This window comes from Staurois parvus, unplaced genomic scaffold (assembly GCF_062004578.1).
Source record: "Staurois parvus isolate SC_StPar_1 unplaced genomic scaffold, SC_StPar_1.0 ptg000445l, whole genome shotgun sequence".
In the NCBI taxonomy this organism is placed as follows: Eukaryota; Metazoa; Chordata; class Amphibia; order Anura; family Ranidae; genus Staurois; species Staurois parvus.
The window spans coordinates 2,569,937-2,594,784 of record NW_028318241.1 but is presented as its reverse complement, the minus strand read 5'-3'; the positions used below and the strand labels follow the sequence as shown (position 1 = coordinate 2,594,784).

The 24,848-nt window shown below is 42.4% G+C and overlaps 1 protein-coding gene and 1 long non-coding RNA gene across 2 annotated transcripts in view; one reads left to right on the top strand and one right to left on the bottom strand.

The window, feature by feature from the left end:
• Nucleotides 1-12,048, bottom strand: part of LOC149453630 (3',5'-cyclic-AMP phosphodiesterase 4D) — a 1,049,085-nt gene extending 1,037,037 nt beyond the window's left edge. The window contains exon 1 of the mRNA XM_089688054.1: nt 10,957-12,048. Within this exon, the coding sequence (XP_089544180.1) occupies nt 10,957-11,579 (623 nt within the window). The 5' untranslated portion in view covers nt 11,580-12,048. The remainder of the gene's footprint in view (nt 1-10,956) is intronic.
• Nucleotides 11,364-18,196, top strand: LOC149453629 (uncharacterized). The gene is made up of 2 exons (XR_016314420.1): nt 11,364-12,352; nt 17,798-18,196. It is a non-coding gene; the product is annotated as an uncharacterized LOC149453629 (long non-coding RNA).
• Nucleotides 18,197-24,848: the final 6,652 nt, after the last annotated feature.

Sequence of the window (24,848 nt, the reverse complement as noted above, 5' to 3'; positions counted from 1 at the left end):
AGTAGTAGTCATGGGGTTGGTTTATAAAAGACAAATAGGCTATGCACTTTGCAAGAAAATTTTTACTTTGCAGGGGAATTATCCCTTAGCTTAGTGAATGAAGTGAAGCATTGCTGACTTCCATTATCCAATCATGTGCAAGCACAAATGTTGTTCTTTTAATTTTCCTTGCATGTGATTAATGATTGGGCAGTCTTTGCAATGTGAATTTTCACTATATTCACTAAGCTATAACATCAATCGATGATCCTGAAGAAAGCAGCCTTGTTTAAAGAAGCCCTGTCCTGAAGAAAATGACCTTGTCCTTATTCCTGAGTCTTATACACTATGCTTGTGGAAATAGCAATACTGGCATGAAATGCGATGCTGGTGTTCACTTAGTCATTTGAAAATGACTGCCCATTTATACTTAATTGTAACTACAGGCAAAATAAAAAAAAAATATTATTATTATTATACAGGATTTATATAGCACCAACAGTTTGCTCAGCACTTTACAATATAACAGGAGACAATACACCAACACAGGGGCGGACTGACAACTCATGTGGCCCCCGGGCAATGGGGGATCATGGGACCCCTGTGTCCTTGCCCAAACTCAAAATAGCCTATGAAAAAGGTACCAGGGGCATCTCATGGGGCCCCCTACTGACCCCGGGCCCTCGGGCAGTGCCCGACTTTCCAAATGGTCAGTCCGCCCCTGCACCAACAATACAGTTCAATACAAGAGGGTTAGGAGGGCCCTGCTCCTTGGAGCTTACAATCTAAGAGGGAGGGGCTAGTGGTACAAAAGGTAGTAACTGTGGGGGATGGACTGGTAAGAGGAGGAGAGGATACTATTATTAGCTGAGGGCAGGATAGGCTTCCCTTAAGAGATAGGTTTTGATTGATCGCCTAAAAGTTTGCAGAGTAGGCAATAGTCTGATAAATTGCGGTAGAAAGTTCCAGAGGATGGGGTAAGCTCTGGAGAAGTCCTGGAGATGAGCATGGGAGGAGGAGACAAGGGAGCTAGAGAGCAGGAGGTTGTGCGAGGAGCAGAGAGTACGGTTTGGGTGATATTTGGAGACATGATTGGTGATGTAATTTGGGGCAGAGTTATAAATGGCTTTATATGTTATTGTTAATGTTTTGAATTTTATCCGTTGGGCAATGGGAAGCCAGTGGAGGGATTGGCAGAGAGGGGTGGCTGATACAGAATGATTAGTAAGGTGGATGAGTCTGGCAGCAGCATTCATGATAGACTGAAGAGGGGATAGCCTGCGATGAGGTAGGCCAATGAGGATGGAGTTACAATAGTCAAGGCGAGATATAACAAGGGAGTGAATAAGTTGCTTAGTAGTTTCCGAGGTTAGGAACGGGCGTATCTTGGAGATGTTACGGAGGTGAATTCTACAAGATTTGGACAGTGAATGGATTTGGGGCTGAAAGGACAGATGGGAGTCTAGGATTACACCTAGTACCCTGGCAAGAGGGGAGGGACTGATAGCTGTATTATTGATCTTGATGGAGAAGTCAGGGGAGGGGGCACGGGCTGGAGGGAATATATAATATACAATCAGTAATAAAAACCTTGCACTGAATGCGTGCTCAAATATAAACTATAAATAAAATTATCTCTCTTTGGTGATAATTAACAAATCTCATACACTGCTGCCACCTTAAATGAAATAACTAAAAATAAATACAAATACACAAATTGTCTAGTGGCGCTGTGACCAACTAATACACAAAACACCTTCTACAGTGACAATGTGAATAGTGAAATAAAAATAGAATTGAACAATCATAAAATGTAAATCAATCCACAACTGTGAAATAATAAAGTCCATTATATCATATGGATATCACTTCCTATTGCTTAGCATCCCAAACCAAAATCACCATGTGCTCATGAGACAAACTTGCCTTTTAAGTATGCACTCACTAGACCTAATTAAGAATTAAGAAAAAATTGGAATGTTTTTCCTTTTCATTTGTCTTCTGATTGTACATTTGTTTGCATGCTTTTGGTTTTTTCCTTGGGTGTGATTATATTATTCACCTGTAGTAGGTACTATTGTCACAGCAAGCGCTGTCCCTTAGCTGACTGAGATGGGAGTAAAAAGGCTGGCAGAGTGCCCCAGCTTGAAAGTTATTGAGGAGGGATAGAATCGGCACAAAAACTGACCGGGTTATCAGTCCCACTAACAGCAAGGAAATGAAAAATGTTGTCTTTTTAGATATGTCAGTTAAGTTTGACATTTATTGCAGGTTTTTGGAACAGCTGAAGCCCTGGTAGCTGCTGAACCAGAATATGTTGTATGGGGCAGTATTGGCTTTAGACATTTTTGGTAGAATCAAACAATTTTTGTTAAAATCTCAGATCAGCCAAAGAGGGATTGTTTTTTGGTATTTGTATGTTTTTAACATCAATATCTATGGTGTGTTATCTTTTGAAGCTGTGGCCGATATACATTTACATAAAATATATATCATTCTAACGTGAAAAAATTTGTGTAAGTGTTGTTTGTTATTGGGGTTTTTAGGGTCAGTGGGAGGGAGTTGTGGTTATTGTGGGAGTAAAGATCACCACTACACCAGTCATGTGTTCACTTGAAAAAAACAATTATATGTTAAGAAAGAACAAAAAACAAAAATGAAGAAAAAAGATTCTTGCTAGCATATGATTGGTTGATTGAAGTGAGCACAGCTTACTAAGCCCAAAGAAGCACTGACTTTGCAAGTCTCCTCTTTTAGAACTATTCTTTTACTAGTTTTAGTAAACTGTCTCACACATTTCTAATAGGATAACTGTAGGCACAAATGCCTAACGTTAAAACAATTTAGAATGTTTGCATACACATGGTAACACTTTAGTATTTATAATAATGTATTTTGCTTGCCTCTTCTGAGCCTTCATATCAAGAAGGTCACAATGACGAATCACTACCATACTCATGCAGTCAGACTGTGGTCAGAAAGGGGGGCACCCGCAGGGGAACTCACACAAGTAAGGTGACAATATACAAATGCCATTATGTGAAAAGTCCAAAGTCCCCCAGGGTAACAAGTACAAATATAATCTATTTCTTCCTGTACAAACCTAGAAGACGAGCCCATCCAAAACCAATATTTAAGTTATCAAGGGAAGATGAAGAGCTTAACCATCCTGGGCTTTCTGTTTATTGCTTGAGGACTCCAGTGCTCAAATATCAGCCGTGAATTCCCAGGTGTATAATACAAGGCAGTCTTAGAATTAGTATTAGAATTTTTATGTTTTAAATTCTAATGCATTCAGCAGGAAGAGTGAAACTTATTTGATGTTACTGGAGCAGTAAAACTAAGTCAAAGAGATCAAAAAGTAAAAACTCCAGCTAGGAGACCTTGCCACCAGAGAGCATGTAAACTTGATAGAAGCTACCAAAACAAGAGATATTTTGATGGACACATCCTTCAAGGGTACCTTATGGTTGAGAAACACTGTTTAGAATGTAGTTTGAGCTGGCCTACTTTTAATTATTCATTTGTATATAGTTGGAGTTTAGCTTTAAGGCTAAACATCAGATAACAAGACCACTGAATACACTTGTGCATTCTTAAATATAAGTGTAATTTAAACCTACAACTAGCATAAGTGTCTGAATCTATCTTAATACTGTATCGGGTTCGGCAGCACAAGTGCAGATGGGCTAGGAGAGCAGAGTTAGCAAATGTGATGACTTACAAAAACAGTGTTGCTACTCCTTTTTATATCCAAGCAGAAGGCTGATCAGAAACTGACACTCATGTATTCCTTATCTTTGGCAGCAAAAGTGGTGTCACCTTCCTGGAGGTACTGTGTGAAGCAAGTGCTTGAATCACAAAAGTGTCAGCACAGAATTACAAACCATAAGACAGTTAAAGTGTTACTAAACCCACAACAGTAAAATCAGTCTGTATGCAGTAAAGCAAGTTTTTCTGGCCAGTCAGCATTGTCCAGACAGAGGTCAGGGATTCTGCATCCTCCTAGAGCAAAATGAAAACTCCTCCTACAAGCTTTAACCAGTGCTCAGCTGAAGTCACAAGACTGCTCTAGTTGCTGATGAAAAAAGGTATTTAGTAGTTTATATTTACTAAAATAATTGCACTTCCATGTTCTTTGTACTGTGGCAGACCAGATATAGTGAATGCAGGGTCCTGGATTTAGTAACACTTCATTTGCATTTATTTCAGCTCTGAATTTAGCCATGTTCTTGGAGTTCAGCTTTTAAACAGAGTTTGGGTAATGTCACTGTAATGCTTTATAAATTCTTTTTCCCAGAACATGTACAAATAAATACATTTTTTTAGTGTACATGGTATTTAATTGACCGAAATACTCACAAAAGCACAAATAAAAAATGAAAAAAAGAAGAAAAAAGCTGAAATAAATGTCTAATGGATATCTGAAAGTCCTAATGTTAGAATACTTGAATTTAAGAGCTTATATTCCCGAAAAGCATCATGTTAGGTCAGCAACCCCGCCGGAATCCTTCTATTCAACTTGTAGTTTCATAATAGCACAGACGCACCTATCTGGCCACAATGCATTGCCTAGGCAGCCTTTATCTGTATGTTGCATCACTGCTGTCAATTAAAGCTAAAAATAGAAAGCACATTCATTTGAACAACGGATTCTCCTATCTGTAAAGTGACAGCAACAAGGAATCCTTTATTTTTTCTTGTGCCATGAGGCATGCTCCATTTATGATAAATGAAAGTCACAATGCCCAGATAGAATCTTGGATCGCTGCCGTGGACAGATCTTGATAAATTAGGAGTATTGCCCAAATCACACACTTCTTGAAAGCATTCTGTCACACAGATTGAGTGCACTGAGTACACAATGCTACTTTAAAAATATATCCAACAGGAAATGACAATTAATTCTGAATGTAGATCAATGAAATAGCAAAGATGGTGCATGTGAGAGACTAAAATTAGCCATATACTGTATATATTCAAAGCTTGTCCAATTGAGAAAATTTAGGCAAGGCATGGCACTAGACATTAAATCTGTGGCAAGCGTGCCACTCTAAGGCTCCCAATACATTATGAAAATTGCTTGAATCCCCCATCAACCTAGTCAGTGTTTATGGGGAAATCCCTCCCATATCGCTATTGTATTCTTCCGGTGGGAAGCCTTCCATACGGGCAGAATATTGTGATTACTGAAGGTGGCTATAGCCGCCAGCAATGATCGCAAGAAAAAAAACTGACAGGCTGGTTTTACTGAAGTTAATTGACATACAACTAGCCTGCCCATAGATGGATCAAAATTTGTCTGGTACAGAAGGAACCAGCTGAATTTTGATCCATTTATGGCAGGCTTTACAATGGTAAAAGCTGTAAAAACATTTGCTTGAACTGCACTTTTAACAAGTAAAGGCAACAGCCAAGGGTGTATACTGTTTGCAGTCATGATGCTTTGATTCATGGCTGTGGCAGGAATTATGCTTTATTGCATTTGGTGGACACTACCACCCACTGAACGTGATCCATTCAAGTGAATGGAACCGCACTGCAACCGCCCCACAACTGCATGCTGTTGCAATGCAGTAGTGCAGCATTTAGGGGCTTAAATCAGGCGGTCAGGAGGTGACATAACGCCTCCTCAATGCCTTTCAAACAAAAAAAGTGACCCAAGCATGGATTGCTTTTCAGAGGAGCGGCAGTCCTTGCCTTGCCTTCCCTGCATGTGTGACCAAGCTGTAAATGTGATTTACTTAGAGTTTATATAGGATTGTCCTTGTATAGTTACATATTTTTAAATCACAAAGATAATATGCCATACAGACTGGCCCAACCATCTACTGATTATCTTTATCTATACCAATATGCTAATCTAATATACCTATAAATATCTGTTGTAAGAAGTGAACTGTTTGTTTATATGTTTACATGAATACATCAGAAAGGATCAGATAATAAAAAAAGTGCTCTACACAGTCAATGGTAATGATCAATAGACACACAGAACCCAGCTCAGAATCGAGCCTGCACAAGTGCTCTAATAGCAATTGGCTTGCTATGGAGGCACTTGGCAGGGCGGAGGAGCCAGGAGCGCCATCAGGGGACCCCAGAAGAGGAGGATCGTGGATGCCCTGTGTAAAACCATTGCACAGAGCAAGTAAGTATAGCATTTTTATTATTTTAAAAATGTTTTTTCCTTCACAGTCACTTTAAACTTCAGCTTTAAAGTGGTTGTAAAGGCTCATGATTTTTTTAATTCATGCATCGAGGTAAATAACCTTCTGTGTGCATCAGTGCCCCCCAGCCCCACAAAAACTAACCTGAGCCCCATCCCAATCCAGTAATGTGCATGAGAACCTTGGCATTCCAGAATCTCTCCCTCCTCATTGGACAAGACAGCATTCTATGTGTGTCAATCACAGCCAGTGAGCCAATGAGGTAAATAACCTTCTGTGTGCACCCTTGCCCCCCAGCCCCCCTAAAACTTACCTGAGCCTCATCCCAATCCAGCAATGTGCATGAGAACCTTGGCTTTACTGGGTCTCTCCCTGCCCATTGGACAAGACAGCATTCTATGTGTGTCAATCACAGCCAGTGAGCCAGTGAGCCAATGAGGTAAATAACCTTCTGTGTGCACCAGTGCCCCCCAGCCCCACTAAAACGTACCTGAGCCCCATCCCAATCCAGCAATGTGCATGAGAACCTTGGCTTTCCTGGGTCTCTCCCTGCCCATTGGACAAGACAGCATTCTATGTGTGTCAATCACAGCCAGTGAGCCAGTGAGCCAATGAGCCAATGAGGTAAATAACCTTCTGTGTGCACCAGTGCCCCCCAGCCAACCTAAAACTTACCTGAGCCCCATCCTAATCCAGCAATGTGCATGAGAACCTTGGCTTTCCTGGGTCTCTCCCTGCTCATTGGACAAGACTGCACTCTATGTGTGTCAATCACAGCCAGTGAGCCAATGATGAGTGAGCAGAGGTGAGCGGGGGTGGGGCTGAGCAGCACTCCATGTGTGAATGAACACACAAAGCAGTGGCTCCGAAGCAAGCCTGCTCTAGTGCCCCTATAGCAAGCTGCTTGCAATGGGGGCACTAGGCAGGAGGGAGGGACCTGGAGCACTGACAGGGTACCCGAAAACGAGGAGGATTGGGGGCTGCACAGAGCAGGAAAGTATAACATGTTTGTTATTAAAAAAAACAAAACAAAAAAAAACGCATTTCATCTTTTGTTGCATCTTAGTGCTGCAGATCTCCTGCAGTCTCATTGCAGCTGGTTTTGGTTCACATGCAATCGCTTCAGTGACAGCTGCATGACATTTCCCAGAGAGAGTTTCCTGATAATGACAACAGTCGAACATGCCTGCATAATGATGTGTTCAAACGAACCCTGTGACAAGATGACAACACAGGAGCAGACCAGGGAGACATTGACAGTTGACTGTCACTCTATAACAGGAAGTGACCAAACAAGGATCTTCATGGAAGGATCACCAGGCATTCTTGAAATGATAGTTGCAAATTTAAAAAGATTGAAACTGGCCTTGAAGTTGCCATATCAGTGCTTATGTAAAATCTGAGTTATTGTGACTACCTATACTTTAATGGCAGACACTAGTCCTCCACTTGTATGCTATCTCATACAGGAGAAAGAAATGTAATCATTTCTGCTGAAAAAGTCGCAGCATGACATGTAATTGTTCATACACTACCCACATCACACAAATTTATTCTATGTATAAAATCCATAATTAGAGAAATGTGGCAGATCCTATTGTTAATCAACTACCGAAAATGCTAGTCCCCTGGCTATTATGCTGATCCTCTGGCTCTGAGGTAATGCCTTGTAACAAGTATAGAGATCAGTAACTTAGATATCACATTTCATCATAGTTTTGGGTCAGTATTTATAAAGTAATGAAGCTAAGTATAATTAAGCAACTCACATATTCAGAAGGAGAGTAGTAATTGCAGCCCCAGTATTTCTCACATTATCAAATTAAATATGTCACAAACAGAGCAAGGTCAACCTTGACTAGTAGACCAAAACAATGATGTAATCACTTGTGCTTTTTAAATCTATTCTGCTGTTCCCTAATAACCAGCAGTGGAAAATCAGTAGTAGATGCACTTTCTATTCCAGCTCCTTCATAGAAATCTGCATGGAGCTAGGGCATCATGAATTCTCTTCTCCACCTGGACATTGACAGTTAAGTATTCAATATGGCTGCTCCTAGAGCAGGGGTGGACTGCCAACTCATGGGGCCCCCACGCAATAAGGGATCATGGGGCCCCTGTGTCCTCGCCCACACTCAAACCACACCCAAAAAAGCCTATAACAGGTACCAGGGGCATCTCATGGGACCTCCTACTGACCCCAAGCCCTTGGGCGGTGCCTGAGTTCCCAAATGGTCAGTCCGCCCCTGTCCTACAGTAAATTGAGTGCTACAAGGTAATAATAGTCCATACAGTAGACTTTCTACTTGATTAATTCAAATGCCAAATGTTCAAGACCTCTATTGAGATGAAGGATGGATTTTAAGACTTCTGTTTAGGAAATGAAACAATGGCCATGCCATGCAAAGACTGAACTGCTTCCTGGTGTCTTTTTGGCAGAAGCACTTCAGTCTACACAGCACTCACAAGGCACACACAATGCAGACAATAAGACAACAGCACAGAACACAACCTCCTCTAATTGATCAGATCCGCTTCCTGAGCTACAGTCTTTTACATAAAAACCCAACCACCTAGCAGATAAATGGTGGAGAACGACTCCAATATGTGCATCCAGTGTCACTTAAAAACATCAGTCTTTTCCTAATGAAGAGCTTTAGAAACAGATAGCTTATTCATTTAAAGGAGAAGGCAAAATTAAAAAAATGTCCTAAGCAGGCAGCCTTTTGTAATCTGGCAAACCATTGCACAATGTCAAGCACAACACACTTGCCCCTGTTTACATTGCAATAAATGTGTTATGTAGTTGTTGAATTACAACAGACAGAGCTGATCACCATTATTAGGTTTACTGAAACCAGCAAGACCTCCTACTTAAATCATATTATATCTGTACTTACTATCATAATAACAAGCCTTAAGGCATGATATTCTAGCTCATTTCAACAGACTCATCAACAGCTACAATAATCACACAGTATATACCCAAGAAACTCTTATTATAGCTTAGGAAGGAAATAGGTTAAATAATTATATTGCTGGGAGGTAAAACAACAACCGAATTCATTAGGAATCCCTAAAAATGAAATGACTTTGGATACATATAAGTATCTCATAGTCACTGTTTACAACCTATCCAATTAAGAAGTCTGAAGATGACTTGTCAGAGGTGTGAAAAGTGTCTTCTGTGTGCAGTAAAGCCCAGCACTATCAGTCCCTACACTCTTTGTGCAGTCATGATGAAACCTTGTTATCCCAGCTCAGATGTATTCATGAGAAGCTGATAGATTTCATTATTTCTGACCACTGTGCACAATGATTCAGCAGACTGGCATGAAGATAGTGGTTGGACATGGCAAAGGAATATGGCACTGATGCTGGGGAATGCAGTAAAGCCCAGCACGAACAGTCCCTACACTCTTTGTGCAGTGGTGCTGAACCCTTGTTGTTCCAGCTCAGATGGATTCAGGAGAAGCTGTCAGATTTCATCACTTTTGATCATCTCTACAGCACACTGGTAAGGAGATAATGGCTGGACATGACAATGGAATATTGCAGTGATGCTGGGGAATGAAGTAAAGTTCAGCACTATCAGTCCTTACACTCTTTGTGCAGTCATGCTGAAACCTTGTTATCCCAGCTCAGATATATTCATGAGAAGCTAATAGATTTCATTACTTAGGACCACTGTGCACAATGATAAATCTCTACAGCAGACTGGCATGGCGATAGTGGCTGAACAGGGCAATGAAATATAGCAGCGATGCTGGGGAATTTATAGTAAAGCCCAACACTATCAGTCCCTACACTCTTTGTGCAGTAGTGCTGAAAACTTGTTGTTCCAGCTCAGATGGATTCAGGAGAAGCTGACAGATTTAATTACTTCTGATCATCTCTACCATAGACTGGCAAGGAGATAGTGGCTCAACATGGCAATTAAATATTGCAGTGATGCTGGGGAATGTAGTAAAGCCCAGCACTATCAGTCCCTATACTCTGTGTGCAGTCATGCTGAAACCTTGTTGTTTCAGCCCAGACAGATTAAGGAGAAGCTGTCAGATTTCATTACTTCTGGTCATCTCTACAGCAGACTGGCAAGGAGATAGAGTCTGAACATGGCAATGAAATACAGCAGAGATGCTGGGGAATGTAGTGAAGCCCAGCACTATCAGTCCCTTCACTCTTTGTGCAGTCATGCTGAAACCTTGTTATCCCAGCTCAGATATATTCAAGAGAAGCTAATAGATTTCATTACATCTGACCACTGTGCACAATGGTAAATCTCTACAGCAGACTGGCACTGAGATAGTGGCTGAACATGGCAATGAAATATTGCAGTGATGCTGGGGAATGTAGTAAAGCCCAGCACTATAAGTCCCTGCACTCTTTGTGCAGTCCTGCTGAAACCTTGTTGTTCCAGCTCAGATGGATTAAGGAGAAGCTGACAGATTTAATTACTTCTGACCATCTCTACAGCAGACTGGCAAGGAGATAGAGTCTGAAGATGGCAATGAAATATAGCAGTGATGCTGGGGAATGTAGTAAAGCCCAGCACTATCGGTCCCTACACTCTGTGTGCAGTCATGCTGAACATGTCTTGTTGTTCCAGCTCAGATGGATTAGCTAACAGATCTCATTGTTTTCTGTGCCCAATGATACATCTCTCCAGCAGACTGGCATGGCTGTAGTGGCTGGACATGGAATATTGCAGTGATGATGGGGAATACATCTTTAAGAATGAGAATCGCTTCTAGCTAAGTGATGCTGTCTGAGGTTTTGGTGAGTGCAAAGAGAAATAAAGCAAGCCTACCGTCTGAATCCCTGGAAGGATGATGGCCAGGACATGCGAGATTTCTTCAGTCCAGGTCTATGTCCAGTATCCACAGCATAGGAGGAGCGGTCCATGGCTTGGCAGTGCAGGTACCTTTCAGTGTCTGAGAAGCCCCGATGTCTCACCCTGCCGCTAGAGTATCTGCTACGGGAGGAGACAAGGGGGCAGTGGGGCGCCGGCTGAGCCTGCAGGGAGGGGGGTACAGGCTGGCACAGGAGCTGGGACTGTAGCCCAGCCTGGGACTGGAGTTGGAACTGGAGCAGTGGGTGAGCCTGGGCTTGAGGGGGGATTTGGGGAGGGGATTGTGGCTGGAGTGCCGGGTGAGGTGGGGATTGTGATGGAAGGATGGGGTAGATCTGGGCTGGTAGCTGGGCTGTAGCCTGCAGGATGGGGTGAGGTGTGGCTGGGTGCAGAGGCTGATCCTGATGTTGGAGGAAGCTTTGGTGCTGGAGGAAGCCCTGCTGATGCAGAGTCGGGTACTGGCGATGCTGTTGCTCTGGTCTCCACAGATGTTTTGGTGCCTTCAGGTTCCCTGGGCTATTCCCATTGCTGCAGCTGCTGCTGTTTACCAGAGCTGACAGTTTGCTGCCCTCTGTATCCATCGTCCGCCAGACAAAGACACCCGGAGATCTCCTTCAGCAGAACTTTACAAAGGGACTGCTGGCCGCTCCGCATATCACCGCTCCCCTCCTCTTGCCCACTGAGCCACCATCAGCGTACGGAGCGGGATGGAGCTGCTGAAAAGTTGGACAGCTCCGCGCGAGGCTTCAGCACTGGAGAGCCAGCTGAGCCCATCCACCATCCACACCGTCTGCCTGCTTCCTGCCTACCTCCCAGCGTCTGCTCAGCCAGAGCCCTCTGAGGCTTGACAGGTGCTCAGGATCAGGCAGGAGACCAACCAGGACCTCTCCAAATCAGATTGATGGCAAGAGATTAAAGTCTCTGCTTTTCCGGTGCTGCCTCCCAGTTACAGCTCAGCCAGATCCCTCTTCTCTGCTGCTTGACAAGTGCCAACGATCAGGTAGCAGACCAAGAACTCCAAAGCCGACTTTTCCCGAATCAAGTGAGTGGCTAGATCCCTGCACCAGGCAGGAGACCAACAACTCCAATACAAAGAGAACCTCTCCAAAATGAATTCACAGGATCCCTGCACAAGGTCAAGTATTGCTTTTTCCTAGTTACAGCTGAGCCAGATCCAAGTTCTGATGCTTGACAGGTGCTTTGGATCAGTAAGAACTACAGTCTGAAGAGGACCTCTCCTAAATCAAGTGACAGGCTAGATCCCTGCACAAGATTAACTATTGCTTTTCCTTGTGCTGCCTGCCTTCCTTTCAATTATAGATCAGCCAAGTCCATCGTCTCTGCTGTTTGACAGGTAGGTACTCAGGATCAGGCAGGAGACCAAGAACTTGGAATCGGACCTCTCTTGAATTAGGTGACAGCAGGTTAGATCCCTGCACCAGGCAGGAGACCAACAACTCCACTCCAAAGAGGATCTCTCTCAAATCAAGTCACAGGCTAGATCTCTGTACACGATTAAGTATTGCTTTCTCTTGTGCTGCCTCCCTGTTACACAGCTCAGTTGATTTCCTCTTCTCTGTTGCTTGACAGGTAAGTACTGAAGATCAGGCTGGAGACCAAGAACTCCAAAGTGGACCTCTCCCAAATTAAGTGACAGGTTAGCTCCCTTTACAGGTATTGCTTTACCCACTGCTGCCTGCCTTCCAGTTAGAGATGAGCAAGATCCCAGTCCTCAGGCTGCTCAGGCAGGAGAGCAAGAACTTTGAAGTGGACCTCTTCCAAATCAAGTGAATGGCTAGATCCCTACACCAGGCAGGAGAACAACAACTCCAATCCAAAGTGACCTCTTATGTCAAATGACAGGCTAGATCCCTGCACAAGGTCAAGTATTGTTTTTTTCCCATGTAGAGCTGAGCCAGATACCAGTGGTCTGATTCTTGACAGGTGCTTTGGACCAGGCAGGAGAGCAATAACTCCAATCCAAAGAGGACCTCTTGAGACCAATGCCTCCAAAGAGATCCTCTCCTAAATCAAGTGACAGGCTAGATCCCTGCACCTGATCAAGTACTGCTTCCCCCCTCCCCGTGTTACAGCAGAGCCAGATCCCAGTCCTCTGATGTTTGACAGGTGCACAAGATCAGGCAGGAGACCGATAACTTCAATCCAAAGAGGATGTCTCCCAAATCAAGTGGATGGATCCCAGCAGCAGACTCCAGATCAAGTATTGCTTTCTCCAGTGCTGCCTGCCTGCTTGCAGCTGCATGCTATCCTCCGAGTCTCCCTAAGACAGCAGATGATGGAAGTCCCCACAGCTCATGTTGGATCAGCACAGCTCTATAGGTTAGGCATGACTTTTAGCCAAGAGTTCTCCCTGTGCTCACCCTAAGCTTCATGATGCCCCCTCTGCCCTGCCATGCCTGAGCTCTCCTCATCAGCTTTCCAAAATTTGAAACTTTCCAGAATTGGATTGATAGCAGGGAAGGGGAGGATCAGACACTGCCTCCTTCATGGACAGGAGCTCAGGGAGCTGCTTATTGAGCAATGGCACAGGCGGCTCATACTTACCTCTACCGCCCCTAATGAATACTTCATCATGTCAGGCAGAAGAGAATTTCATTACTGTAATGCAATTGGAAAAAAAAGTAAATACAATTCTCAGATATGGATCTTTTTCTATCGATGTGGTGCTGCTGCAGACAAGTGTCTGTCACTCCTGATAGAGCACAAGGGGATTGCACGTGTTTCTTTGTCCCTCTGCCAATTTAGTCTTGCAGAGATAGCTACCTGTATGCTATCCTGGGCCCTTGCTGAGAAGGGGGCACACAGTTTAGAGATTGGGCATATTCAGCCCAAGGCTAGGTATAAATGAGATCTCCAGGGGATTGTGCAGCTATATGATAGATATCATGCTTTACACTGAAACTGGTGTGAGAGATTTCTTTATTAATGAGTTATCTGAAAAATTAAAATAAGAATTTGTCATTCTAAGCACATGATTATGGTTTTTAATAAAATGGCTTTGGCAAATGCAGAAGGAATTTTGGCAATGCAGGAGACTCATTAATCTTAAAGCGTAAACCCTCACAGCCTCTTCAGTTTAAAATAGGAATAAAAGGTAAAACATTTGTGTGTAGATTTAAAAAACATTATAAATATCATTATCCCTTTTTTTAATAAGTGATCACACCATCTCTGTTCTCAGTAGCACAGAGAAGTGGGAGAGGAGAAAGAGCAGAACACTGAGCTTCCCAGCGATGTAGACTGTAAAAAGGAGGGGCGGGACGGGGGATGTCTGTAGAAGTCTGTTCATTGGGGGAGAGTACATTGAGTTCCCAGCACAGCTAGAGAACTGCCCACTCTGTGCTTTCAGGCCTAATGTAGACAGTTTTGAAAAGGAATGTGGAGGGACTACTGGCAGGTTCACCAGGGATTTCACAGAAAGGAAGCAATACAAAGAGAACAGGATCCTATTAATACATGTACATGGTACAGCAGAAACATATCAGGAATATGAAATGTTGGGTTTACATATTCTTTTAGAATTATGAACGTACGTGAATTCCCACCACAGAAGTTTAGGGAACATATAAAAAAAAATTACTAGCATAGTCAAAGGTCATAGTCAAATGGTCCCACTGACATGACATGACATCATGACACCACAAGCTTTCCTGATTTCAATGTACAAGCTCTTTTTTTTATTATTACTTATTAATTAAAAGCATTTATATATCACTGACAATTTATACTGTGCTTTACATACTGTGCATTCCCTACCCTCAAGGAGCGCAAAGTGATTGTAAACCTTGTTTGGGCAGACAGTTACACATTGACAGGAAACATCAATGAACTACCTAGAGCGCTTACCAGCACTGTGATAGTTCATTAAAACCTGCAAGCCATCAGCCTCAAAGGCTGACAGTAGTTGTAGCTTTCCCATTCAGAGAAGTCTGTGAATGAATGACGCAGCCTGAGCCTCGTATCGGTGTGTTTAAAAAAAAATTGTGACATCGAGTTCGGGGAGAAGATCCCCAGCTCGCTGTCACTAGAGGTGGCAGATTGGGGAGAGGCTGCTGCATGTTACCCTAAAAACAGGAGGAACCTTTAACATGTTTCCAAAGGTGAACTTATTCTTTAATGCAGAGAATGCATTAGGGTAAAAAACATTTTGCCTTTTTAACCATGTTAAGCAAAACTCTCTCAATCAACATAAACTATTTTTAATCCATATGCTTCTAGCATTAGTAAATAGATAAGAAGGTATATTATATTTATTTGTATTAAACTTTTTTTACATTTCTTCAGTTGCTTCCTGGTTTCTGGCCTAGGCCAAAATGATGTCATATATCCCAGGAATCTCCTCAAGCATTTTTTTCTTTTATCTGGAGGAGGCCTTATCAGCTAAGAACACCCTCCTGCCTACATGCATGAGCTAAGGGCAAATGGATTCTAGAAAGCAAATGCTACATGAATCATCTGCCCTTATGCAAGATGGCCATGGCTAGAAATGTTAGGGGGGGGTTTTCAAAGTGATTTATTTCTACAAAATGAAGCATGGAGACATGGGTAGATGGGAGCGTTTGCTTTAAATATTAAAAATGAATTAAATAGCAATTTCAAGGATCCTATCTCACATGCATGCATACACATATTAGAACCAATTTGGACAGGAGCCAATTAATCTACCAGAATGTCTTTGGATTGTGGGAGGAAACTGGAGTACCCAGAGAAAAGCCATGCTTGAATGGGATAGGGAAGGCTTAGAACCTCTATCAGGTTTCATTGCTGTCTCTTTCCCCACTGGGATTCACCCTTTCTATTTTTGCTGGTGACCATTGGCACCTTGACTAAAAATGCAAGACAATCTAAAATTTTGAACAGTCACCGGAACAGGAATAGAGAGATCTTCCAAATGGTCTCATGACAAATGTCTAAAGTAACATTTCTAAGATACATTTTCAAAGGATAGTTTCTCCCTAAGACTTAGTTCACACCTAGAAGTGCAACCAAGAGCAGAAACCTTCCTGTGAGTCGTGTGCAGGCAGCCCATTTACTTCTATGGGCTGCTCTACATGTGAGAAATGCAGAAAAGAAGTCTCTGACTTTTTTCCAAAAAATGTGCAACATCAAACTGCATTGTGCTGCAGCACCATGTGGCAAAAATGCTTGCGTTTGCAAATGCATAAAGGTGCCTTTAACAATTAAAGGCACTGCTGCATATCTGCTAAAGGGCAGCAAATTTCTGTCCATGCCAGGAAAGCACATGATTTTGTGTGTGTTCCTGACAAGCCTAGATGTGAGCCAATCCTAATACAGGAGCCATTGGTGGAGTAGTCAGCAGTCAATTTGAAACATTTTTTTTGCAGAGGCAACATTGTTTAACTTTTATTTTAGTGACAGGGCTACTTTAAAAGCCAAAGACAAATTGAAGTGATAAAGTTCCTATTTAAAGTGATTGGAAAGACAAAACCTTTATTTATTTATTTTATTATTTTTATTTATTTTTTTCTTTAAAATAAAAAAGAAGTTTATACTTATCTGCTCTGTGCAATGATATTGCACAGAGCAACCCTATTCCTCCTCTTCTGTGGTCCCCCACTGGCTCTCTCCATTCTACCTCTCCTGTGCTGCGCTCCCGCGGCAGGCTGTGTGCATCCATAAATATGCACAGCAGAGCTTGGCCCCACCCCCTGCTCCTTCCTCCCTGGATTTGATTGACAGCAGCAGGAGCTATTTGCTCACACAACTCTCAGCCAAGCCTTTGAGACCAGGAATGCATTAAGGCAGAACACTGGGTTCACATACGTGCAGCTTCGTATATCGCATGTGATTCACACAGGAACTGCATCTCATTCCTGTGCAAATCACATGTGATTTGTGTGCGGTGCGTTCGGAGCCATACATTTTGTATGTCTCTATTCACACCGCACCTACATCAAAAATGCGCAGGACCCTTTTTTGGGTCCGCACTAGAATCAGACCGCATGGGTATTCACACCTATGCGATATGATTCTTCAGATCGCACTGTGTTTTGTGGACTGCTTTCAGGGTGTTGTTAACTTAACATACACACCCACAGTGGTTCGCATGGACGGGGTGCGATTGTGATGCAGTGCGGAATTCGCATTGTTTCCAATGCGATTCTGATGCGGTTCAGAATTCACACTGAAAATGATGCGAATTCCGCACTGCATCAATGTGAACCACGGCCACTTTAAGGCTTACCCACACTTCAGTTTTTTTGTGTGAACAAGACCTTGTTAGGTTCAAATCCATCTTCTAATGTGAACTAGTTGATATTTTACTTTTTAGTTGTCCTGATCTGTTTTGTTCTGAATTGCGAAGCTCAGACTCTTTAGGTAGTATGAATTGTGCTTTGTTAGTCTTTTCTTACTTTGCACCATTGCTTTTGGTAGCTTGCTTATGGCGTGTATTAAAAAGTTCACATATGTGGATAAGTGACAAGTCCTAATTTAAAGTAGGCAATACATTGATCTGCGTATCATGTATCATTAATATGTAACATTTATGGTTATCATTTTAGAAAATGTCTGAAATTATATGAATTTACCGTCATTTGAATTCAAATTATTATGCATAAAGCACATTTTTGTGACAAGTAGCAGCTGTATATGAATTTATGAAACACTCGATCTGCATTCATGAATTAATGTTTAACAGCAATGCACATGCTTGACCATGAATAATTTTAGTCTGTATACAAACTTCTGTTATAAGTGTATGTTATTGATTAAATATGTACAGCCAGTATAAATACACAATTTGTGGTCGTTTTAGGTCAGATGTGATTTGACTTTTCAAATGTTGGGACCTTCAAGCTCCACTACAGTCTAGCATGGACATTTGAATTTAAACTCACTCAGGGGACATGCTGTGTGGATCTCAATTTCATGCCAACCTTCAACTGGTGAAACGGACTGCATGCTTGCTGAATCCCTGTGGTTTCCTATGTTATTTTCAGAATAGTTCATCGGGTGAATGCAGGCCAAGTCTCATGGTACAGAATCACATGAAAAGAGGTCTTACCCATTAAAAGAAGCTCTGTGAAAACATGCCTGCAATAAATTTTTTAAATATCTTGTTAAATATTTTTTTTTTTTGAATGAAGGGAGAATGATGGTCAATCTCTTCCAATCTTGTTTGTCACTGAAAATAAAATCTCATCTGGTTTCTGTATTGCAAAATTTAAATTGTACCCTCTCTTGCTGCTCCAGTGAAACCTTAAAATTTTGGAGTCCATCTTTATTTTCTCTCACTTGGTGGTCCTGAGGAAAAATACAGAGTGTGAATCCCTCCAGCAGGGATAGAAAGAACTATAAACTCTAAAGGATAAACTGCCATATTGGAGCTGGAATTGGTGTTACACTAGCTTGTCCACAATGGTATTATTCACCGATTTCTCAGCCCAGTCCAGACCCCAAAAAAATATTGGCTTAACCTGTCATATATACATAAAACTGACTCTGGACATCTACCAGTGGAGTGGAGCTTTCATCACTTCAAAGCATCCTTTTCACTCTCACAAAGACCACACCAAAGGATCCTTGGGTATTTGCCCATGGCTTTGCACACACCTGGATAGACACACACCTGTTTGAAGGAGTGTGTGTTTATGTGCAGAGATCTGTGCCTGCCTACGGTTTGCATTGAAAGGACCTGTTTAAGGGACTCAATGTCTTTGGTGACTAGTTTTCAGCTTGTTACTTGTGGCCTGACATGTGCTCTGCATATGCTTCTTGGTAATGACCTGGCCTTCTCCTGAAAGCTTTTGCTGTACTGATTAAAGAAGAAGTAGGGCCAAAGCTGTTTTGGCCATACACCTCCTTAGGGTGAAAGGTGCGCACTTAGTTCTGCACTCCTGTGTCCCAGATTAAGCCAACCACCAGTTGGTGTCACAGAGCCTGTCTAGGCTCAGCAGGAACCCCAACAATAATGTCAGGATCAGCCCAGATGCCTGCCCAGCAGCTGCCTCATCCTCTCACAGCACTGCTGAGAGCCTGAGCCAGCAGCTCACACCTCCTGCACAGCTCATCAGAGAAGAAAACCGGTGACTAATAGTCACTGCTCTGTGCTCAGAGCAGACCAGAGAACTGAGCGATCAGTGGTCTTTGATCACTCAGTTTTCAGTGTAGTGCTGGCAGTGAACAAATGCAGCATCGAAACAATGCTGCATCTACATAGGTGAGTATACATGTTTATTTATTTTAACCTATTCTTATCTTTTTTCCAGTTTCTTACCTCAGCTTCATCAATGACCTAGATTCAGCTTATGATTTAGTAGTATGCTGCCTGCTCCTGGCTGACCTTGGCTTGCTCAGTGGGGTTTATTTACTAAAGCTGGAGAGTGCAAAATCAGGCTCTTTTCTGCATAGAAACCAATCAGCTTCTAGCCTCAGTGTGTTCAGTTAAGCTTTGGCAATAAAACCTGGAAGCTGGTTGGTTTCCATGCAGAAGTGAGCCTGATATTGCACTCTCCAGCTTTAGTAAATAAACCCCTGTGACTCTGCAATTGTCTCTGAGTCTGGTCCATGCTCGCTCCTAGTGCCTGCACTGGACTACCCCAAGAAACAGCAACAGATATCTATGTATACTCCTGCTTCCTGCCTGCTGGTGTTACTGGCAGTCTGTTCCACTTTGACTGCTACCAATTCTCCTTGTGGTTCAGCTGGCTACTTGGCTGACACTTCTACTTGAACTTTCTGGTGGAATTTTCTGGTTGGCATCTCTAATCCAGGGTTCTGCAGGCAACATCTCCTGGTACTCATGTTCCTCTAGTCCCTTAGCACAATCTGAGTCACTTTCAGGGACACCTAGGCCAGAGATACAAGAAAGGCAGTCCTCATCATTTCCATCTCCTATCAGGTATGTGACATTGAGATTGACAAACTGCCTACAACTCTCTAAGAACCATTTGTTACAAACCACAACATATCCAACAGTTCAGCTCTCCCCATTGTTATCTAGCAATAAAACCTGACAGAGGAGCTAACCCTTTCATACTCTGTCCAAAACTAAAAAGAAAAGATTGCCTTTAAAAAACACTTTAAAGATAAATTGAATGGATATCCGGTTTGAGCAAACTTTCAAAGCTCTTAGATACCATCTGCGGTTCAGTAATTGATTTTACTTGCTGTCTTGAGTCTCTCTTAAGAACTAAGAAACAAAATGGTCTTTATTTAACATTTTGTAAGCTGCCTGCAGCTTTTTGTCCTGACTTTTTTCTTTAAGTGAAAGTGCACTGATCACTGAATGAGATATCAGGTAAAGAACTTGATGAGTTTCTAAAAAATACTGTGTATATATAAAATGATAGGAACTCTTTTTAATCATGGTATAGCATCAAGTCAGTTAAACTCCTGTGATATTGATCTGGTCAGTTAAGTAGCAGAGGGGGTTGTTAATCAGTTTCAGTTGCTTTGGTGTTCATGAAATTAACAACAGGTGCAGTAGATGGGTAATAATGAGATGACCCCCAAAACAAGAATGGTTTTACAGGTTGAGGCCACTGACATTTTTTCCCTACTCATCTTTTCTGACTGCTTTTCACTATTTTTGCTTTTGGCTAGGGTCAGAGTCACTACTGGTAGCATGAGGCGATACCTGGACTCTACAGAGGTTGTACAGGCAGTCCAACTCCTACAGGATGGCACATCAATATGTGCCTTTGCCAGAAGGCTTGCTATGTCTCCCAGCACAGTCTCAAGAGCATGGAGGAGATTCCAGGAGACAGGCAGTTACTCTAGGAAAGCTGGACAGGGACACAGAAGGTTCTTAACCCATCAGCAGAACTGGTATATGCTGCCTTTGCCAGAAGGTTTGCTGTATCTCCCAGCACAGTCTCAAGAGCATGGAGGAAATTCCAGGAGACAGGCAGTTACTCTAGGAGAGCAGGACAGGGCCATGGAAGGTCCTTAACCCATCAGCAGGACTGGTATCTGCTCCTTTGTGCAAGGAGGAACAGGATGAGCACTGCCAGAGCCCTACAAAATGACCTCCAGCAGGCCACTGGTGAGAATGTCTCTGACCAAACAATCAGAAAAAGACTTCATGAGGGTGGCCTGAGGGCCGACATCCTCTGGTGGGCCCTGTGCTCACTGCCCAGGACCACAGAGCTCGATTGGCATTTGCCATTGAACACCAGAATTGGCAGGTTCGCCACTGGCACCCTGTGTTTTTTACAGGTGAGAGCAGGTTTATCCTGAGCACATGTGACAGACGTGAAAGGGTCTGGAGAAGCTGTGGAGAATGTTATGCTTTCTGTAACATCATTCAGCATGACCGTTTTGGTGGTGGGTCATTGATGGTTTGGGGAGGCATATCCATGGAGGGATGTAATGACCTCTACAGGCCAGACAATGGCACCCTGACTGACATTAGGTATCAGGATGAAATCCTTGGATCCATTGTCAGACCCTACGCTGGTGCAGTGGGTCCTGGGTTCCTACGGGTGCACAACAATGCCCGGCCTCATGTGGCACAAGTATGCAGGCAGTTCCTGGGGGATGAAGGAATTGATACCATTGAATAGCCCCCACGCTTGCATGACCTAAATCCAATAGAACACCTATGGCATATCATGTTTTGGTCCATTCGTTGCCGCCAGGTTGCACCTCAGACTGTCCAGGAGCTCAGTGATGCCCTGGTCCAGAACTGTGAGGAAACACCCCAGGACACACTCTGTCGTCTCATTAGGAGCATGCTCCGATGTTGTCAGGCATGCATACAAGCACATGGGGGCCATACAAACTACTGAGTACCATTTTGAGTTGCTGCAATGAAATTTCAGCAAAATGGACTAGGCTGCTGCATCATATTTTTACTTTGATTTTCGGGGTGTCTTTGAATTCAGTCCTCTGTAGGTTGATAATTTTAATTTCCATCAAACGATGGGGCATCCTTACATTCCTAACACATTACCCAGTCCATATCAGTATAGATATCCAGCATGATATTTTTCCCCATTGAGATGTGATGTGTTTTCAAAGTGTTGCTTTAATTTTTCTGAGCAGTGTACATACAGTATCTCACAGAAGTGAGTACACCCCTCACATTTTTGTAAATATTTGATTATATCTTTTCATGTGACAACACTGAAAAAATTACACTTTGCTACAATGTAAAGTAGTGAGTGTACAGCTTTTATAATAGTGTAAATTTGCTGTCCCCTCAAAATAACTCAACACATAGCCATTAATGTCTAAACTGCTGGCAACAAAAGTGAGTACACCCCTAAGTGAAAATGTCCAAATTTGATCCAATGTGTCAATATTTTGTGTGGCCACCATTATTTTCCAGCACTGCCTTAACCCTCTTGGGGATTGAGTTCACCAGAGCTTCACAGGTTGCTACTGGAGTCCTCTTCCACTCCTCCATGACGACATTACGGAGCTTGTGGATGTTAGAGACCTTGCTCTTCTCCACCTTCTGTTTGAGGATGCCCCACAGATGCTCAATAGGGTTTAGGTCTAGAGACATGCTTAGCCAGTCCATCACCTTTACCCTCAGCTTCTTTAGCAAGGCAGTGAAGTCTTGGAGGTGTGTTTGGGGTCGTTATCATGTTGAAATACTGCCCTGCGGCCCAGTCTCCAAAGAGAGGGGATCATGCTCTGCTTCAGAATGTCACAGTACATGTTGGCATTCATGGTTTCCTCAATGAACTGTAGCTCCCCAGTTCCTGCAGCACTCATGCAGCCCCAGACCATGACACTCCCAGCACCATTCTTGACTTTAGGCAAGACACACTTATCTTTTTACTCCTCACCTGGTTTCTGCCACACATGCTTGACACCATCTGAACCAAATAAGTTTCCCTTGGTCTCATGAGACCACTGGACATGGTTCCAGTAATCCATGTCCTTAGCCTGCTTGTCTTCAGCAAACTGATTGTGGACTTTCTTGTACATCACCTTTAGAAGAGTCTTCCTTCTGGAACGACAGCCATGCAGACCAATTTGATGCACTGTGCGGCATATGGTCTGAGCACTGACAGGCTGACCCACCACCCCTTCAACCTCTGCAGCAATGCTGCCAGCACTCATACATCTATTTCCCAAAGACAACCTCTGGATATGACGCTGAGCACGTGCACTCAACTTCTTTGGTCGACCATGGCGAGGCATGTTCTGAGTGGAACCTGTCCTGTTAAACCGCTGTATGGTCTTGGCCACCATGCTGCAGCTCAGTTTCAGGGTCTTGGCAATATTCTTATAGCCTAGGCCATCATCCATGCAGCGCAACAATTCTTTTTTTCAGATCCTCAAAGAGTTCTTTGCCATGAGGTGCCATGTTGAACTTCAAGTGACCAGTATGCGAGAGTGAGAGCGATAACACCAAATTTAACACACCTGCTCCCATTCACACCTGAGACCTTGTAACACTAACGAGTCACATGACACCTGGGAGGGAAAATGGCTAATTGGGCCCAATTTTGACATTTTCACTTAGGGGTGTATTCACTTTTGTTGCCAGCGGTTTAGACATTAATGGATGTGTGTTGAGTTATTTTGAGGGGACAGCAAATTTACACTGTTATACAAAGCTGTACACTCTCTACTTTTCATTGTAGCAAAGTGTAATTTCTTCGGTGTTGTCACACGAAAAGATATAAAAAAATCTTTACAAAAATGTGAGGGGTGTACTCACTTCCGTGAGATACTGTATATATATATATATATATATATATATATATACGCACACACACAACCATTACATATACTGTATGCACATACAGCAATGATAATGCCTTATGGTGTATATAATCTCCCTTGATTAATTCAATGCTAACCATAAACCGTTTGACTGTGACAAAATGCATGGGGCCTAGTGATGGCCGTGTCAGCGTGGGGCCTAGTGATGTAATCACGCTTAAAAGGAAGAGTGTCTGAATATGCTGGATTAGGTGATGTGGGAGAATCTATACCTCTATATACAAAAGTGCTTTTAACATGGTGCACTAATTATTTAGTGAGTCTGATTTGTTTATTACTTTTAATAAATAGGTTACAGTGGTTTTTACTGTATTACACTATCCAAGCCTCTCTTTTTTGGATGGAGGAGTCTTGGAGGTTGTTTGGCACTGGAGGGATAATATCCAAGAACCATTGAAGAGGATCACGTGAGTTGAGAGCAGCAGTACCTTGAAGTGAATCCCTTAAAGGAGAATAAGGTATTTTTAGTTAAATAGGTCTATTCATTAAGGTGGAGTGCGAATGGTGGTGGAACCCTCTATTCTTTCTATGCACATTAAGGACGTATGGAGATTGCTTAAAATACAGCACTCAGTTGGAACACCTTAAAGGAACTTTACTGTTGGACATTTCTTTGATCACTTGAAGTTTATGCATTAATATTAATTTTATTATATTTTTATGTATTTCTATATTGTGTGATGGTTTTGTAAGACATATACTGTATCAAAAAATGCACATTAATAAATGAGTTGTGACATGTGATACTTGTTATGCGGTGTGATTACTGGATTATATGAATAAATTGCAACTTGGTCATTTAGTTTACATACTAACCCTAAACTTTAAACAAATTAAACACAAATTAAAATTATAATATTAAATAATTATGCCCAGGATTGTCTTACACTTTTACTTCCACTAACTTGTAATTTTAATTAATTATTTTGCATCACAAATTGTGTGTGCAAAACCAAATTATGCTATTATATAACAATGAAAATAACTGTGGGACTCAAATATTATGTCAAATAATATGTACCAATATGCGTACAGCAAAAACATCCTTCATAGGACTTATCATTAGGTCACGTGCTTATGTAGCGTTGTATGTGAATGTTTACTAATTGCTTTTTAATTGC